The sequence below is a fragment of the Struthio camelus genome, chromosome 11 (genome assembly GCF_040807025.1).
Source record: "Struthio camelus isolate bStrCam1 chromosome 11, bStrCam1.hap1, whole genome shotgun sequence".
Lineage (NCBI taxonomy): Eukaryota > Metazoa > Chordata > Aves > Struthioniformes > Struthionidae > Struthio > Struthio camelus.
The window spans coordinates 14,338,533-14,358,295 of record NC_090952.1 but is presented as its reverse complement, the minus strand read 5'-3'; the positions used below and the strand labels follow the sequence as shown (position 1 = coordinate 14,358,295).

The window sequence follows — 19,763 nt, the reverse complement described above, 5'->3', positions numbered from 1 at the left end:
CATTAATTCATTAACTTTCTAAAGGAGATGGAGGAAACACAATTGAAATTTTAATCAGCTTGACGTGTCATATTATTAACATTTTGAGTGTATCTGTATTCACTGTTGCACCACATCAGGTTAAGGTTAAATAAACTACATTACAGCAAATAATGTTCTGTTTCATACCGTAAAACATAAAATGTTCAAGACAGAAATTGGTTTCATGGTTAAATTAAATTACGATACAGAGCTTATATTATAATTTCTCTTATTCAAATGTGTGTTCTTTGGAGGAAATGCAATACTACCTCCGTGTTATTAACATGAATATTTTCAAAATATTCACCGTTAGTCTATTCTGTGCTGAAAGGATATAGAAAGCAGTGCAAAACCTTTTTTAAAAATGCCTGCTTTTATTATGTTCTCACTTCTGATCAATGCTTTTATGTTATCTTTTGTAAAGTGACTGTTATTTTAATGCCTCCGTTCTAATGGGTCATTCAGACATTATGTACAGTTACAGCTGCAAGATATCCTCTTCGTTATTACATTTGTTTAGATACTGTGGAGTGCTATTTTTATCTGTCTTTACTTTCTTATATAAATATTCCCTTTCACCTCAGTCGCGCTGCTTCCTTGAGTACAGCAGGTAGCTTTTGGCGGGCGCTGTTGGAATTGATTGCGATATAGCCGTGACAGAATGGATGAATGCTCTTTCTTGACACTTAAAATACCCCAAGTGTACAGCGGGGTAACTTCAAACCCGAATACAGAAACACGGTATTTGATTCCAGGTAGCCAATGATTTCTTTTGAAAAAAGTTTTTGTTTTGTTTGGGGCTTTCTAAGATTGGATTTATTACTGTCTCAATTAATGAAGCCTGGGGTCCAGACACCCTCTGGAAGGCGTATGTGTTAAGGGTTTGTTTGAAAACTTCTGAAGATGTTTCAGGCATAGGGCTTAAGCATGCACGCGTGCATGGTGGAAAAAAAAGGTGTAGAAAGAATAGACAGCGGCCAGCAGCCCACAGGTCAGAGGTAGAGTGAGGCACGAAGAGAGGGTAATGGAGGCCTGAACGCACTGCTCCTTTGGTGAACTTAGAGTGACTTTCCTTGCTCTTCACTTTTTTTTTTAGTATTCCTCTGATTTTGCATTTGGAAACACTTTCCGTTTGGTTCTGCTCTGTTTTGCCCTTGTGCTGTATCGCAGAACTTTTAAGCGGTGACATAGCAGAGCCTGCACTGCTTGATGTTAGTGTTTATGCTAGGCAGGCAGGCCGGGTGTAAATCTGAGGTGTTTTTCTTTTCTTTTCTTTTCTTTTTTTTTTTCCCCCCTAACTGTGATAGTGTCAGTTTGATATATCACCTTTCATGTTGTGTTTGTACTTGAGGTCAGCAAACTTCTGAGTTGTGGTATCATCAGCATTGTAAATACAAAGTAGCCTTTGGCACCTTAGTGTGGTGCCTTGCAGTGGTTTGTCAAAGCAAAACAAAATCCCCTCTTCTGTTTTCCCCTGGAGTCAATTATGCACAGGATGAAGCAGTCGGTGACACCCAGGATAGTAGCTGAAGCGTTACTGCTTACCCTGCTTATCAGAAGTGCCCGCACCAGCATTTTGTCGTATCGTTGGCCATCCTTACTGGCACATTGAGAACTTCAGCTTTCAGCAGGACTTGCAAAACTTGCTAAAATTTCATGGCAGATCTTGAGCTTCCAAAAAGTACACGCCTAAATGAACCAATTCCACTGTGTCGGCAGCGGCTGACTTTCAGGGCAGGACCTTTTGCCTTTTGCTAATGAACAAGGACTTCGAGGAGGGAGGTGGTGTGGTTGTCCTGACTTCCCACCCTGTCTTGCAAGCTGTGCCCTAGGGGCAAAGGAGAGGATACGCCAGCCCTGCAGCTGTGCCTGGCACCTTTGGGAGGGTACTGGCTGGGCGAGTGCTACCTGCACTCTACGGTTATTAAGGACACCCCATCCATAAACGAGACCTAAATGCACGTTAGAAAGTGGAAGAGCTCTCTTGTTATAATAAATACATGCTTAGCTATGCATGTACATCTACACGCCTGTGTAGGTACTGTTAATGTTTACATGCATATCCTGTATTATTATGTCATAGAGCATGTGCTGTATATACACATGTGCACACCGTATGGCATATACTTTATATATGTATGTACCATGTACCTTTATGTTCTTAAGATGCTTCTTTGAGGCATCACATGGGATAATGTTGGTTTCTCTACATGTTGGGAAAATGGGTGGGTAAGCTGTATTTTCTGCAGGTTCGGTGCAGCCCTGGGATAGTTGTTTAACAGCAACTGGTTTTCCACATCTTGGATTTCAAAATGGCCTATTGCATGCTTCCTGTGCCTGGCTTTATGTAACTTTGTAATATGAAATACTCTAGAAAGACCACATTCTGATCAAAGCTTTTGCCCCTGTGCAGCAAAAGTTTATTTTGACTCCCTTCTAATATAGGTCAGCTCATTAATTTTGTCACAGCTGTGGTGGCATAGCGAATGTGGCTCAGGTGCTCCTATGCTGCCGTTGTCTCTGCATGCCGCAGCATGTCAGAGACAAGCTGGCTTCAGCTGGTAGTTTCAGTATTTAGAGTTACGTTTTGGCCATCTTCTGGTAAGGGAGGGGGAGAAGAAAAGAAAAAAAAAAAAGGGGGAATCAAAATCCAAAGGAGAAAAACTGCATGCCTCAGGAGCACCAGAATGTGAGCCATGCAGTGCTTGTTTTGATGTTGATGATGAGATCAGTAGCTGTTCATTCCATATGAGTAGATTAAGAAACTGCCATTGGATTGGGTTGGGGCTTCCAGGTCAGTTCTGCTGACAAAAAGGGTTTGGGTTCCAGTCACATCTGCTCTGATGTTCTTTGGTTGAACAAAGCTTTCTTCCCATCTCCTTTCACTGGCTGGAGATTAGCATAAGATATTTGACTGTATAGTAAAAGGTCCAGACGTCCTGGCCAAAAACCAAAATATGCTCTGTGCTTACTACTGCCTTAAATTTCTCATAAACGGTCTGTGATTATTCCAGTCACAAATAACACAGGCTTTGAGATAGACTCTATGTCATATGGTTATGAGTTCTTTTGTAAATAAAGCCAATTCTCAAGACTGAGTAATGATTGATCCTAAAAATGAAATCTAGGACTGCATTTTGACGCTGGGTGAAAAGGCCACATGTTGTAGTTTATTTATTTACTTCCATCACTCTGTGCTTCTCCAAGCTCTTGAACACAATTAGAACACACAAACTTATTGCAGATGTGTAAAGTACTGTGTAGTGGTGACTTCTCTTAATTATTATTACCAGCAGTAATGAATAAGTATCTCATGACAACTTCATACCTCCCTCAGTCTGTAACTTCCCTAGTGGCCCCAAAAGCAGATGAACTCTGCGGTGTGCCTGAAAGGTTATCAGCAAACTCTAGGTCGGTAGAGTCAAGGAGAAGATCAGATTTCAGTGTCCCACGTTTTTCATGGGAAGTATTCCATCGTTAGTCCTTCTAAATTATTTTGGAGGCTTCGGTCGTAGTTGTTACCATCTTCCATATGAGGAGCAGGAGGCTTTCTAATAGGTGAGATCTAAATTAGCAGGAGCATTAGGGGCCAAACTCGATTTCTGAAACATTAGCTAGCAGGCTTTATGCATGTGTGAAGAGAGGCTGAGGAAACGGGCAGCCACGTTCTGCCCTGATTCTCTCTCCAGAGTTAAACATCACCTTCAAGTGAGAGTAGACACCAGTAATGTCATTTTCAGGTGAAAAAGACAAAGCAGTGCTGAATCTGTAGTTGCTGCTTTCACAACTCTTTCCTAGCATCCTTCTGAAGGGCCAGACCCTGCTTGCCTTCAAGTGGTGGGTCTGCTCTGACCCTAGCATTCCTGATCATGCTATAGCATCCCTGGAGTGAGTTGGGGGGGGGTGCTTTTTGTTTGTTTGGGGCATTTTTTCCCTGACAAGTGTGTGCAGGCAGGGATCTCACTGCCATGACGTGACTCACCTGAATATACTGAACTTGTGAAATGTGCACTTTGTAAGCTTGGTTTGAGATAGAAATATATGTGAATAAACAATGGGTATGATTCAATTCTCCCTCTCGTGGTCAGATGAGGTCCTTCTCACAGCCTTCGACTACAGACATGTTAGATGTTTCTACTTGTTTGATGTAACCTGTGTCTTTTGGATGATAACTATGTTTGTATTGCAGCCAGAATTTAGTGGGGAAGTTACTGATAGTTTTTGAAATACGTATATCAATACGTATATTGACTTTTTACCACACTGTGAGGGGACAGATTCAAGATCAGAACTGAACTGTGGCAGTCTGGAATTGTATTAACATTACTTATAAAGGCCTCCTTTAAGTATCTCTAATTTGTCTCTGTTTAGATATTAAAGTACTTCTGAAAGGTAGCTGATTTATAATGAGCACTTCTCTTATTTGTTTATCATCTTTCTAGCGTTCCTGTTGACTCCAGTGGGTGATACAGTGTGAGCTGTGTTGCTGTTAAAGGATGCTGCAATGCTGTTGGCTTTGATAGGAGCACTCCTCTAAATAAGGAGAGCAGAATTTGCCGCTATCTATTATAAATCCTGCTATTTATTAGGAAAAGTCTTGAGGATTTTGTTCAATGATATTTAAGTCTCCCCAGAAGCAAAAAACAACTAAAAAAAATTGTGCAAATATGCAGGATTAAGCATTCCAAAATCAATTGGTGATTATTGTTTAATTGATTTCAGATATAAAACGGAAATGAAGAAGAAGAAGAAAAATTTCAAAGATATTCTTCACATAGGGCTTAACAGGCACTTTCTGTCAAACTGGATATTAGAACAATACCAAAATTATCCTATGAACAATAGAACGCTGTATACCAATATGCTTTTTGCTCGTTTTTATCACTGAGGAGTAGAAGTTGTACTCTATTAGTTTTTCTGTTTTATTTCACAAATATTTCCTGTTGCATGTATCATTTTCATTTTAAGTGCAGCTGTCACATTTTTATTCACTAGTGTCAGAAAATAATTGCCACTGTTTTTAAAACTCTTTTTAAATTCTGAAGCAATAAAATTAATTGCTTATTATGCATTTCTAAGTAGTTAGTTTCCTCTAAGAATTGGCTAAAGATTTTCCTCACTCAGATCTTGACTCAAAGATTGTCCTTTTGCTAGCAAATATTGATTTGCTTTTGTTTAGCCCCCGTGGAGAGCACCTTATCTCTAAGACTGGGTTTTGTTACGATGAGAGTTGACAGAATTCAGATTTAGTCAGGTGAAGTCTGTCATGGTCAGTAAAAATGTTAAAGGATCACAGTAATAAAATACAATATTAATCTTGTGGGGTTTTTTGTTTTTGTTTTTTAACAAAGCTTTTAAAGATGCAGAGATTTGGGAGAGTTTGAGTTTATTGAAGCAATTCATGCTAATTGTCTCATCTGCTTAGTATGTCATTTGTCTTCTATGAATATCAATACCTACATGCATTTAGTCCAAAATAATTAATAGCCCAAACAATTAGTTATGAAGGATAGAAAATGAAGAAAATTTTACAAGATGTTTAAATATATTCATAATTGCTTAGACAAAAGATAAATATTGCATTATATTTAAAATCATTTTGTCAGAAAAATGATACGAAATACTATGATACTAAATCTTTTTTGTTATGCATGTCAATATTACTGTTTTATTATTGCATGTATTGTGGTAAGGCAGCAATCTGGCTTACTTTTGTGCCATAGCTGAGACATTGTGCTAGCTTAGTAAAAGGGCCCTGGCTGCAGATGGACAATCTAGACTGTTTAAGTGAAGTGCCTTGGCTCCCTAGCTGACGTAAGCAGAGACATAGGTGCCTTTGAAGAGTGATTCAGCAGCTCTGCGTGCTGACTAATCACTAGATTTAGCCACTAGCAAATGCTGGATCCAGAGTGATGTCTAAGCTCCTGCCTTTTAGGGCTGGCATAAGGCTCTGACTCAGGGCTGCATCTGCCCACTAACGATCCAGTGCCTACAGCTCCCTTCTGATGCGAGATGTCTGAGCACATCACACTTCCTTAAAAAGTAGCAACCCCCCCCACCCCCCCCAAAAAGCATGTCTGCCTTAGTAGGCCCTCGTGGCTTCTCTGTAATGACGTGGTGACAGAGAATCACCTGGGAAGCAGGCAGCATGGCTTCGGGGCCCACAGTGCCCTAAGGGGCATGGCCCGCTGCCTGCCTGGGTAGGGAGTATTCCTGGAGAAACCAGCCTTCGTGCACCCACCAGAAGATGAGCTACCAAATGACTGAAAATGCAGGAGTCACAGCACCAGCCGTAAGTCTGATCCTGTAGTTCTGTAGCCTGGGATTCGCCTGAGGGAGGCTGGTTGGGTCTTTGGTCTGACGTGCATTTTCTAGAAGATAGGAACTGGACAAAGTAACCAGAATCATGTCTACTGATCTTAGCTGACAGATGTGAGTTGCTGTTGTAACGTGAGAGCGTATGCATTCCCTGTCAAGTTCGGTGGGGTCTGAGCAGCTCTGGCTTCCACGCCACGTAGGGATGGTTTGCTTTTGAAGCATTAGTTGCCTCCCACTGTCGTTTGCTGCCTTTAGTTTTAACAGATCTTTCACACCACCGAGGAAAGGACAGTAAAAATGTGAAGGTGGATTAAGTAGATGTGGAGTCCTTAGCTGGGAACCTGTCTTTGGCTCACAAAACCTGCTGCGCTGAGTTTTGCTCTCAGGCACGCTCATGACGTCGTGTTGTTTCAGGGTTGCACGGATAGGACTAGCAGTGGAACATGACCTGCTGCACAACTTCAGCTCCTTGTCTCTTACCACTGAAGTCTTTCTTTAGTCAACACCAGACAGCGCACCCTTGATCGCTTCTTTTCTGAACGTTTTAGGACGTCGGCCTTGGAAGTTCTTTGTCACAGTTTTCTTGCTGTCTTTGTCCTCTAGAGGATTATCCCACCGAGCAAATTGGTGGACTCCACAAGCGTGTTCTGTGGATGTCGTCTGAGTTAGTTTTCCTTGTTACGAGCATGCCTGTGGGCTATAGCAGAAACAGCATGGTTTGGCCGCTCCAGTTCTGTAGTAATTGTCTGACGTACTGCAGCTGCCTATCTTGCAAAAGAGAAGAGGATAATGCACCTTGGGTATTCTTTAAAAGTCTGTAAAATTTCCTCAGTCTGGACAATATCAATTGTAGGTGCAATTCCACCTTCCCCTTTAATCTGACGCAAATGTGGGCAGGCTGCCAGCACAAATGCTGTCTTGCCCTCCAGTTTTACCCCAGCCATGTGTTTGATCCAGCTCTCTTGTACCAGTGCTAGCCTTTAGGAGATCATGTGAATCATATTAAGGACATGTCCCACCAAAAGCATTCTTCTTTTTAGGGGGATAGGGGAAGGGGAGGGAAATTAGTTTGCAGCTATATTAATTGCCTGATCTTTTTGCCTGAGCAGTTGCATGAATGCCACTGCCAGCACAAGGAGGGGAGCAAAACTGGCTAAATTACAATGTTTGTGGACAGTCATCTTTAGATATGCAAAGAATAAGTATCATCACTTTGTTAATATTTCTTTGCTCTAGGTTTTGGAGAACTGTAGGCTCGGGCCATATGTCTGTAATCATTATTCATTCTTAAGATGTAGAGCAGTCATCAAGCATGTTTTGTGGCTTCTGTGAGTATATATGTGTATGTATGTGTGTTGCAGTACTCTTTGTTTACTAGATAACAGGTACTTATTGGCGGAAAAACATAACTTGACTTTGCACCACAATACCCTGAGCATGAATGATTGTTACATCTGCTGTAATGAAAGCCCTGATGGTTTTAGTGACTTTTAAGCACATGTTCTTCTGAAGATGTTTTAATCTAATTCTCAGAATGTTGCAAATCTGTTGCTTGCAAAGGGAGAAGTTGAATAACTCGGGTCTGAGCTGGCCCAGTGGGCCTGCGTTCTCGTCTTGCCATTGCCTTTTATTAGGTATTTTTATCAGTTTTCTGTATATAAATTTTCCCAGCACTACTTGAAGATACTAACAATTTTGCAGTGATCAACATGAATACAGTGTAACACTTATGTATTAATAGCGCTACTTTAAAAATTCTACTGCAGCATTCAGACTGGTCTTTAATCAATGACCTACATAGCAAAAGTAAAGAATGACTCTTTTGGTATATTACATAATTTTGTATTGTAAACGTAATCAAGGTAGTTTGATCATAAAGTTTCTGAAGCAGGCTACTGCCTCAGAAATAGCTTATGTCAAAGTAAAGTGAACATATTCTGGGTAGATCTCTATCCATTATGAATTACCAGCTTCAAATGGATATAGTGAAATACTTAAATTCACTCTATTTCCATATTTTCTTAGTTGATTAAGGTAGTACTACCTCAGGCTGTGAAGAGCAGTGGGGGAAATTTTAAATGTATGTGAATAAACAGGTGTCCAGAGAAGGCACACTTTTTTTCTTCCCTAATGGGGAAGTATTTCAAAGTGTTAATTTACAAAATACTTAGTAACGTTACAAATACATTTAGTGTTGTATGTGTAAAATTCTACCTCTTTCCTTTTTTTTTTTAAAGCCTTTTACCTAGAATTTACTCAGTTTACGTGTATCTCTTTGCATAAATACCAATAATGCTTTAATTTATGGGTGTTTGCTGTTGGGCTTTGTTTAAATGAGTTCCATCCAAAGGAATCAGAGCCGTCTATTCTTGCAGAAATGAATAAACCACATGAGGTGAATTTTCATACAACCCATTTCAAACCTGGAGTTTTCAGGGTATAATTTAGATATTGCATTCGTGGTTTATGACCATATAAAGTGTAGGTGTGTAGGTAGGAGGTTAGATGGATGTACTTGTAAATGGCTAGAAGCAAGAAGGCTGAGTACGGTCTCCAGCAGTGCGTATTTCAGCTCACAGTTTCACATCTCTATCCTGAGGCATTAGATGTTACTAATTCTCCAAAAGCCAAAGATTTGTTTTACAGAAGAAAATTCTGATTTGATTAAGATATTGCTTCGAGACCTAATGTTCCTTTAGCAAATCATGCCACGGCTGGAAATGTACATGATTGGAAATAAACTGCATGTTATCTGGGGAAGAGAGAACGTGCCTCGTGATTTGGAATGATCCTGCAGAAGCAGCGTTTAGTGTAATGACAGTACACTTAGATTAATTATAGCGCTGCTTGCAGGCGCCACTGTGTAGTTACTGTTGTGTCAGCACTTTTGCTGTTAACCCTATGTTGCAAAAGTTTATAATTCGGCTCTAAAAATGAATGAATCTTGTGGTTTAAATTCAGGCTTTGTGCTGTATGTGCAGAATCTGCTTTCAGTTAGGGAGTTAATTAATTAATTAATTTTTGTACCTTTAACACGTCAAAGTGTACAATTGTACACAAAGTGTAAAAACAATATCTACTTAATATTGTGTATGTTTTCTGCTCTGCCCACTTTTGATGGAAAATTTGGTTTCATTAAATGCCTAGACTGTGTCGTGATCACTTCAGACAGTCTGAAGTTAATATTTGAGATATTTGATATCTGAGATATTTGGCCTTGAAAATTGGATGCTGTGAATATGAAGATACCATTTTTCCTGAGGATTTCTACTCTGTACATGAGTTGAGCTTAAATTTGGCCTAATGTGTATTTATATGATTAGCTGTAATGGCTCTGAAAGATTGTTAAAGTCTGAAATAAGTGTTGAACATGTCTTAAAAGCCTATTTACAGAGAAAATTGGAAATACTCTAGAGAAGCTATTACAATTAGTCATGCAAACACTACAGAGTTTTTTTTTTTAAATAAACATTCAAAATATACTATAGTCATAGAAACACTAGTGAAATTAAGTAACTTTTTGATCCAGTCATCAGAATGCTCTTAATCCCCATTTTACCATCGATGAGACAGTAATAGATGCTGAGCAAATAAACGTTGCTCGTACCTGGGACGTTTTATTATGAATATGCAAATACAGGAATCTCTGCAGTTTTCTAGCAGTTCTTTTATCCTTTCTTCTTTCTGGTTTGCCCTGTTAGCTTGTATTTTACTTTTTCTGAGTAGTGCTGGCAAGTGGCTCTTATCAAGAACAAATGAAGCTGTAAATCAGGAGCAAAATCAATGATGCTGTGGGGCTGTAACAGCGAGATGCGGTTATGTGGGCCCGGGTGCCACTGAGGCCAAGAGCTGGGGCCCTGGGTAGTGCTCCCACCCTTATCTTCTCATTTACTGGCAAATACAGATACAGCTACCTTGTCTCAGTCTTAGAGTGGAGATATCCATATTAAGCTCCTGATTTAATGTGATCCTTTTTCATAATGGAAGCAGTAAAAAGCAGGAGGATATTCATATTCAAGTCAATATTTTTGAGCAGAGTTGCAGAGAAATACAGAAAACACTTAATCCCTCCACCCTTAATACTAATCGAGTAGGATTTAGGAACGACAGGGCTGGCTGAGGTTTCTGGCGGCACGCTGTCTCAGGTCTTTTTCTTTCGAGCATGCATTCCCTACAGGTGCAAAGGATACCGGGTGTTCACGTAACTTCTTCCTTCAGTCAGGGGAAGGCTTATCTGTCCAAAGCAACAGGGTCCTCAGTGTCATGGCTGGCCGTTTCCGGCTGTAGTTACTGCTCTCCTCAGTGACAGGTGTTAGTATAAACAAGGAATGATTTGTGCAGCTGGAATAGGGCCGCATATATTATGCCAAATATAAAACGAGAGGGCTGATATGAGTGCCTCTCGGATATATCTTTCATTACGCTTTACACTTCTCTTTCCTAATAGGATTTGGAGGAGCCCAACACCTACTGTATGCATGGTTTTATTAGAGTGCTTTGCCTCGGGCCCTTAACTCCTTTAGCTGGTCATTACCTGACCAGTAAAGACCTCTAAACGGGTCATTAATGCTTAAGTAATAAACTGTTTCACAAGACTAGCTAGTACAGAACCTCTTCCATCATTTTTACAGTTACTGTTTTATAGATAAATCAATGACCAACAACTGGATATTCTTGTTTTGCTACATAATCTCGTAATAGTGGCCACAGCAAATATGCCGTGGTTTCATTTCACTGCGTTCAGGGGGGCTGCGTTCAGGGATCACGTGCAAGTAGGACCTGGAGTTATATGTGGGCACCAGTAGCCCTCACTGTAGTCTCATATTGGCAGAGATGTATTTCCTACTTTCACAGAGCTTTTCTGAGATAGCAATTTAGTTAATAATGCACATCTTATACTCTTCTGTAACATTTATCTGTTGATTTTCTCAGTTTAGAATACCTTAAATCCGTACGAGATATGACAATAGAAGTTAGCTGTGGCACATTTTTTTCTTTCGATTCTCAGCATGAAATTTTTCGAACCCTCTTTGACTAGCATATCCTGTAAAATAGGTCTCCGTGCCTGAAGTAGTCCAGTGCTCTTTCTCCCTGGAGAGGCAGAGGGAGAAAATGCACAGTAGGTACCACAATTTTTTGGCAGATCACCAGGTATTTGCTATTTCAATCTTTGTTAATGTCAGGGTAACATTGACTGCTGAGCGTTGAAATAAGCAGCCCAGCCATATGTTAGCCTTTGAGAAGGGGTCTGCTGCTGCTGCTGCTGCTCTTGTAGTAATGCAGGAACGTCCCAAAGAGGAATGAAATTTGATGCTGAAGATGGTTCTTTGTAGAAGTATAATATTTTTCTGTGGTGGTATGGAACAAAATCTCTGCAAACTGATAGCTCGTAGTATGATTAGTGCCCATGGAGCAAACACTGGGTAATCATTTTTCTAAGAAACTGAAAATATGTTAGTTATGGGACAAGTTATCACTGGCAATGCAAAACAATTAATATTGAGCAGCTGTTTCTATGAAGGGATTCACACTTTTGGAAGAAATATGACACTGCCATGTTTCTTTATTCAATTCTTATACGAATTTATATTTTATAAGTAGTTGTCCAGCCTGTTTTGTTTATGGATCTCTGTTATTCCCCAGTGTAGGTGAGGAAGTAGATAGCAAATTTCCATTCTGGAAAACTGCATGCCAAATTTGAAACGGAGCAATGATAGATCGCAGGGGTAGAGTATGGACACACAAACTGATTTGGAGGATTAGGACTTGCTGTAGACAGCTTTATGTTTGGAGCTGCCATCTTGGACCCAATAAATTATTAAAAAATATGAGACAGGTTATTCTATTTAACAAAAGAAAAAATATAGTGGTTTTTTCTTTGTATCCTCTTTTTGAGATTAATTCACATAAAAGTCTTAACCTGACCTGCCAAGGGCTCTCAGATGACTACATCCGTGCACATTATTGTGCTAGACCCTCAAAGATGGTGATAGAAGTGATGACATTATATACAGTGATACAAGAATTATCTGTTGACTTACAGTTTAACTAGGGATGAATTTGACACAGCATTTTGTTCAGTTTACAACTCTCATAAAATTCTTAGCACCTGCAGCAGGAATTTAGTTCTTATACAGAAAAAATGCACCAAAATTCGCATAGAATTAGGAAACGGCACTTTGTAGGTTGCAAATCTGCAGTTGTCCCCTTGTCGTCTGTGTTGATAAACAGACAGTGCTGAGGCCGTAGCAGCAACTGTAATGCTTGGATTTGTACTCAGCGCTTCCCTCGGACTCACGGACAGAAGCCGTCCCATGCGTCGCTTTGCTGTGTTAACATCAGGAATTAATTTGGCCCCATCTGCAATTGCCTAATATAGTGAGCCTCTACTCTGCTTACTTCAACTTACTACCTAGAGCAAGTGATTTGCGTGTGCATGAATATTAAACTTTCCAGGTAAACATGTAAGAATAAATGAGTTGACTATAAAAGAAAGTTATTTATGTGCACTGAAAATGAGTGCCCATTATTGTTTTATACCAAAGCATTATATTGCATCATTATGGTGTGAATAATGATCATTTCTTCCTTTTTGCCTGATGGGGGAGAAGAGTAGACCCAAAATAACGTCTCTTCATATTACTGTTTTTGTTTCTGGCTAGTGTAGAGAGTCTCTGTTAAACTATTTGATGTAAAGATTTTCTTCTCTAATTTTTTTAAGTCAAACCTCTGTTAGAGAAATTTTTCATGGCTCAACAGCTCTTAGGTTTTTTTATATGACTGAGTGCAAGTATGTTTGCCTAGTGATTACAACAAGGCAGATACAATATTTACAAGCCTTAGCAATTCCTGTGCAAATGCAGTCTCCAGAGAAGGGCACAATAGCAAAGCAAGCAAACATCACAGTTATCTAAAGACCAAGAAGTTGCAGGCATCGGGGTGGTGACTCACAACGTGGATGGGAACCCTGGAGTTTTAGAGTAATTTATGGGGACACTGAAGAGATGGATTTCATTTAAATACAGTAACTGCTCAAATATTTCTAAGTTAAGAAGTCAACTCGTGGTTAAGTAAATATCCTCTTGACCCCTTTTAACTCTTGTGATGTACCGTTGTTTCAAAGTATTTATTTTGAAATGCTTGAGTCATAAAATGACCCAGGAGAGATGGGTTGACCACAGATAGTTAATGCACAGGATTGTATTGCTTAAAATTTAAACCCCATGCCCATTTGTTATCCAGTCTATTGTTCTTTAATTGGTTAAATGAGGTTATAAATGGAGAGCTGTGGAGGCTAAAAAAAAATTGGTTTCATACAGTATTGCAAAAAGCATTAGGGGAAAAAAATTTAGAGAAGAACAGAGATTCCTTCTTGTTTCTATAGAAACCAATAGTGATCAGGAGGGGAGAGGATTTCTTTCAAGTGTACATTTTAGTAAGGCTAGCTCAGCAGCTCTGCACACTGGAGGGCTCGTGCGAAAAACCCTCTAGCGGCTTGCGATGCAGTGTTCCTGCCCGTGCGATACCAGCTGGAGTGAGGATAGCGCATAGCTGAGAGTTTCTGGTTTGCAATGCAGTGGGCGAGGAGAGCTCTTTGCACCGCCACTGCCCCCGGGGAGCGTAAAGCCGGAGGGGGGTCCCCAGCCGCTGAGCATCGCCGAGGCGGGGACACCAGCTGGAACGGGGGCATGTACAGATCAGATGTTAGGAAGGGGGAGAGGATGAGGGGAAAACGCTGAGGGAGAAGAGTGGTGTTCTCTGTCAAAATTAACAATGCTAATTGCTTTGAAGCAATCATCTCCTTTGGTTTTATCGTGGCAGAATCATGGCCACTGAAATCCTGTGTGTCAAAACGATTACAGGCAGGAGTTGGCGACTTGGCTTTCGAATTATGGTCTTCTTTCTAGTATACCACATGCTACATAATCCCCTCGATAACGGAATTATAGTCTTAATTATGTTTTGTTTTCCTAATATCGTGTAAGTGTTGCCTTAAAGAGCGGGTCAGGCAAGCATTTGAAAACCAAATTCCGAGGAAAAAAAAAATCTACGTCTTAATCAATAATGTACCCTTAAAATAATTGCAGGATTCCTCTAAATGAAGTTCAGGTCAGACACAATGTCAAAAATAAAGCAGTTTCAATTTGCTGCAACCTGACAGGTCCAAGAAGTGACTGAGGAATATCTAGTAACTGGCAAAGACACCTCTGTTTGACATTTACTTTTGCATGTAAACAATGGAGCACTGTATATTGGCATGTGAATGTATTAGTTGGTGGTGATCCAAACCCTGGTATGAATTTAGATGGTATTCCTTTCTGTTTATAAATACATAGTCTTGATAACAAGGGAACATTTACTGCAATCTTGCTCTGCAGTTGTCAGAGCAGAATGAATCATTTTGAAACATAAACCTCCTCAGATCTCAGAAATATCAAGAAAAACATAAAACATAAGGGAAAAGGATTATAAAATACAAATAAAAAAGGGTTCTTAACATATTTAGAGGCCTATGGGCTGTAAACACTGTAGATTATCATTAATGAAACTCTCTGCCAAGTACACAAGCCACTGTTCGGCAGCAGCTGTTAAGCAAGCATTGTTCAAAGCTGGATAATCCCTTGAACATTCTCCATTGCGGCTCTGTACCTCTCTCTATTAGTAATCAGATAATTGCTTTGTATTTTCTGTTGCACTTTTTTTTTTTTAATTCAGTTTCACTCCTCTTTACTGTTAAAAGGCTTTATATTGCAATAATCACTTAAGCAAAAATGCTGCAGAGGTCAACAGGCAGGGCTGCAATCTCCTTTATATACATCTGTAAATCTGGAGTAATACTGTTTGGTCCTATGGTGTTACTCTGGCTTTACACTGGTAAAACAGATAAGAATCCCGCTTTAGAAATAAAGTGCTTAAATTAAGCCTGTAATTTACAGATAGGTTTTTCTTATAAAATAAACTCTCCTTTCAAAATAATTGGGAGTTAATTTAAAAAATATTTTCTGCAGTTGTTTTTTACTTTAAAAATAAGTTTACTATTAAATGTTGGGAGGAGGAGAAGACGGTGGGGAACTTGCTGTGGACTTCATTTGTCCAACAGTTCAGGCCCTATAGGAAGACTTCCCTGGACGTGTAAGATGCAAGTCTCTTGCAGAAATTTGGAAAATATGGCAACTGTTATTTTTCCTGCATCAAAACATCCTTAAGTTGTAATAACACAGAAATAGTGAGCCGTAGCCCTGGTAATTGCGAGTTCCCTTGAGCTCCGCTGGCTATTATGGTTGAACCGAGAGACGAGCTTATCTTGCACTTCTGGAATTTCTCATAACCCTACAACAAAGCACTATTGATTTTTCTCAGCTGGGCAGGAGGGGAGGAGGGATTGAAGAAGGTCATATGTAAATGTGCTAAGTTTGATAAACAGCTGGACCAGATATTACTGAGTCTAGAACGTAGACCAAGTAGCTCCATTTTGTAACCCCCGGATAGCGCATTTGCCGTTTCGTCTCCATTAGCACGTTGTGTCTCTGCAGCGGTGTGTTTAGGCTAACAATACTTACTGACACGGTCCATTCGGTTTAAAACCACCGCATCTTTTTGATAGGTGCTGGCTTCACAAACTGTTGGCTCCAACTTTCTTCGTCCAAGATCTGGTTCCAATCCCCAAAATCAAAGCAGATGGAGACATAATTGAGAGAGCAGAAAATATGATTCATCCTCAAACGTGCAGGGTTTCAGGGACTGTATCTGTCTCGGTGCTTAAAATCACATGGCATAAACAGAGGTTTGAGAGATGGTGTGTTGTGTCCCCTCTGCTACTGTGGGTAGGGCATAATGGGTATTTTCTAGCTGACATATTTCTGTACCCATATAAGAAGAAGAAATTGCCTTTTTTCTTCTTCTTAATTGCAACATGTTGTTTTCAAGGGAATCTAGCTATTTCTGTTCAATGCAGAAGCAATAGTATTAAATGCCAGTCGGCAGGAATAATTAGAAAAAGGATGGTCTACAACCCCCACAAAAAGGAAATATAAATTACCGCTGAACCAAGAACTGTCTTTAGGCAAGGTTTCGGGAGGCAGATTAGACAGCAAAACTGTTTCCTTGTTTTAGTGAGAGGCAGTATTCATTAAAGAGAGGAATTCAGGAGTATTTCTAAGGAAAAGGGTCTTGCAGCAAAACTGCAGATTGGGCAGTGCTGTGAATAAAGTAGCTAACTCACTGATCCTCCCAGCAAAGTAATACCAATTAAAAAGGCATCTGTAACCAACAGTACAAATGTACTGATCTCAGTTGCTGAAAGGAAGACATGTATGAGACAATATTATCATTCTAAAGTGCAACTAAAAGGTTTGGAGAAGGGGTTCCTCAAGTGCTTTGTTGTAAGAAGCCTCATTCTATGGAGAGGATTTGCCATCAAATCTCTCCGAGGATATGTGTTAATGTCTAGGATTTTTTTGGCAAAACAGCTATGCAAAATATACTGAATTTTAGATAAATTTACTGATGTTAGGAGGTTAATGCTAAGCATTTCCAACAAAGCACTTTGACCTTTATAGTAATAGAAGGTTGCAAAAGTGATAGTTATAGGGTTTGTATCTTTTCTGGATACAGATCGTGGTGTTTGAGGGTTGCTGGAATGATCCTCAGCTTTAGGCTGAAAGGTTTTTTTGCCCTTAGTGATCTTTCAAGTTGCATAAAACTCTTGCATGCTCTTGGCAGTTGCGCGTTGATTTGGATTTGCATTTGTTTAGCATGCAGAATGCGTAAGAATCTGCCAAACTCTTGTCTCAAAAGCACTGCTACCAGGCAAGGCAAAATAGTCGGTGATTAACTCTGGATTTGCAGAGGGTTTAGTGTGGCAGCGGTACGCAGTGGTGTGGGCAACGTACAGGCCAGTAACTGTTGGGTGCAGAACAGCAGCTCTGGACATTGCCACTGGACATTGATTTCTATTTCAATGGTAGAGATAATATTGGCCAACCTACAAAGGTTGTCCTGTAATCTGGTGCTCTCATTTTCACTTACAAGAGCCTATTAGATATAGGTAGTCTCTAAAGTTCACATAGATAGCTAATTTTGAGGATCGTTAATCTTTGGATATTAAACATGAAAAATAAAATAAAACACCTTGCTTCTATATTCATTATATTATTTATTAGCATTTTGTCTTTCATACAAGTGCACAGGGAAGAACAGATATGGAAAATAGGGAAGGGAGAAGTTGGAAAAGAGTCAAATCCCATAACTAATCCTGTATAGACAGATACTAAGTTTTCAGAGAAGCTACAAAGAAATCAAAAGAACAAGATCGAACAGTGTTCCCCCCACCCCGTCTCCTCCCGCCCCCGCTTTACCTGACCGTATTCTGGGATAAAACATTGTTTCTGAGAAGTCTAAAACACAGCTGACCTGGTTGCCAGGCAAACTGAGATTCTGAGACTTTTCTTATATTTTAAAAGGAAACAAACCCCAACTGTTCGCAGTTCCCCTCTAGTGGAATTCAGGAATGCCTTTATCATTTGACTTCAGATGATGGAAGACTCGCAGCTTCTCCTAGGACCCGGTCAGCTATCGTGTGTGATTTTGGCAGTCTGTTTTGGAGGAAATGAAAGGATTGGAAATCCTCATCCTGTTCGGAGGAAAAAGCTATTGTTGTCATTGACCAAGTGTGGGGACTCTGAGCCATGGGATTCTTATTAAAGGATCATTCAAATAAGGTAAACAAAAACGAGCTGACTGCCCTCTTGGAGAAAAATTTGTTTCCTGCAAAAGCAAATAGCAGTCATTGAATCGGATGGAGCGTATGCCTTGGAAATAAAAGTAAAAAAGATCTACAATAAAATTAACATGTTGTTGTGGGAAGGTACCATTATTTTAAAAAATCTCTTGAAAAGAATAAATCCAAAATGAAAGGGAAGGAGAAAAAGCAGTGCATACGTTCTAATTTCACCCCCCCCTCCCCTTTTTGTTCTGGGTTTAATTTAGTAAAGCAGAGTCATAAACCTTGCTAAACAGTCAAAAAATTAAATGTTGCTGTATAATTTATGGTGGTTACAGGATACATGAGAGTGCACTTTAATTAGCAAATTGCATGTTTATTTTATTTGCTTAGCATATAATTTAGATTGGATAAATGCGCTTTGACTGGCTATGGCACCTTGGTATCCTCATTCGGTATAATTTTTAATCACATTGTTTTGGAATTTTATTGCAACATTATACAGTTGATATAACGGTGCACAATTAAGTATGCTCAGTTCACACCTTGCTCTTGAGGAAATTACTTTTTATCTATGTTTGGATGGAGCACTTTGTATGGCAAGTGAGAACTTGGGAGTAATAAAGAAGGCGCACTGTGGGCACTAGAGCTGCAATCTGAATAGTAAATAATAATAGTAATGATGGCGCCCTCTTAGTGAAAAACGTTTGAGAGGAAAAGGAAAAAAGAAAATCCAGACCAGCAAGTCAAATGCAATGAGAACGGGAGGCGCACACCAAAGAGGTGATACGCTGGGCGAAGCAGGCGCAGAGGCAGGGCACAATCCAGTGCTTCTGAGACTTGATATTTCCGCACTTTTTGGTTTGCGTGATACCGTGTATTTGATCGCGCTCGGAGTGGCAGCCTAGGATCAGTTCAGAGCATCTTGACCTCAGTAGGCTTTGAATCTGGAACTCTGTTTTCCCTGTAGCTTGTTGGGGTTTTCCGTGTGGTGGCAGGACTAAAAAAATTGTCTATATCCATGCTTCAGGGAAATTCAGATTCACCGTACCAACCACATTTAAATCCCCACTTTGGGTGAAGGGTCAGTCCACCAGCAGGTAGTATGCTCAGATATTCAGGTAGTATGTTCAGATATTCTCCACATGTTACAAGAGAATGTCAGAGGGTCGAAACCTGCAGGTTCTGCAAAAAAAGAAAAAAATAAATAGTTTCTTTTTTCACAGGAAAAAGAAATCCCTAAACCTATGGAGATTAATAGGTAATAATATTTTTACAGATAAGACATGGAAGGAATATAGAGCATTTAATTGAGATTTAGAATATATCTCAGCAGTGGAATTTTATATAGCACTATTTGACTTAGGAAATTCTGCAGAAAAGCTATAATTTTCTATTGCATTCATAGACCCTTTCCATAAGGGAGGTCTGAGCACAGCATATGTGCCGGTCTGAGGTCCCAAGTGGCTCTGTGTCGGGAAGATTGATGCCGGGCCAGATTACGCTCTCAGTCACACAGGTGTAAATCCGGGGCGACTCTGTTGTCTTGCTCCCACTGAGGACAGAATCCGGCCCGCTTGCTCTTCATCTCTGCTTTTGGGTAGCTGCCGCCAGGTAACGCGGCCGTCGCGCGCTTGGCGCCGCTGGCCTGGCCGTGGCCGGCAGGCCGTGGCGGTACGGGTTGCCTGAGCCCCAGCAAGCG

At 40.1% G+C, this 19,763-nt stretch overlaps 1 protein-coding gene across 6 annotated transcripts in view; it reads left to right on the top strand.

The window, feature by feature from the left end:
• AFF2 (ALF transcription elongation factor 2) overlaps positions 1–19,763 on the top strand; it is a 451,682-nt gene that overhangs the window by 136,684 nt on the left and 295,235 nt on the right. The window contains exon 1 of one of the 6 annotated variants that reach the window (XM_068957759.1): positions 6,276–6,313. The exons of the other annotated variants lie outside the window; for them this stretch is intronic. Within the exon in view, the coding sequence (XP_068813860.1) occupies positions 6,291–6,313 (23 nt within the window). The 5' untranslated portion in view covers positions 6,276–6,290. Of the gene's footprint in view, positions 1–6,275; positions 6,314–19,763 lie in introns of those variants that run through there. 6 annotated transcript variants of the gene reach the window in all.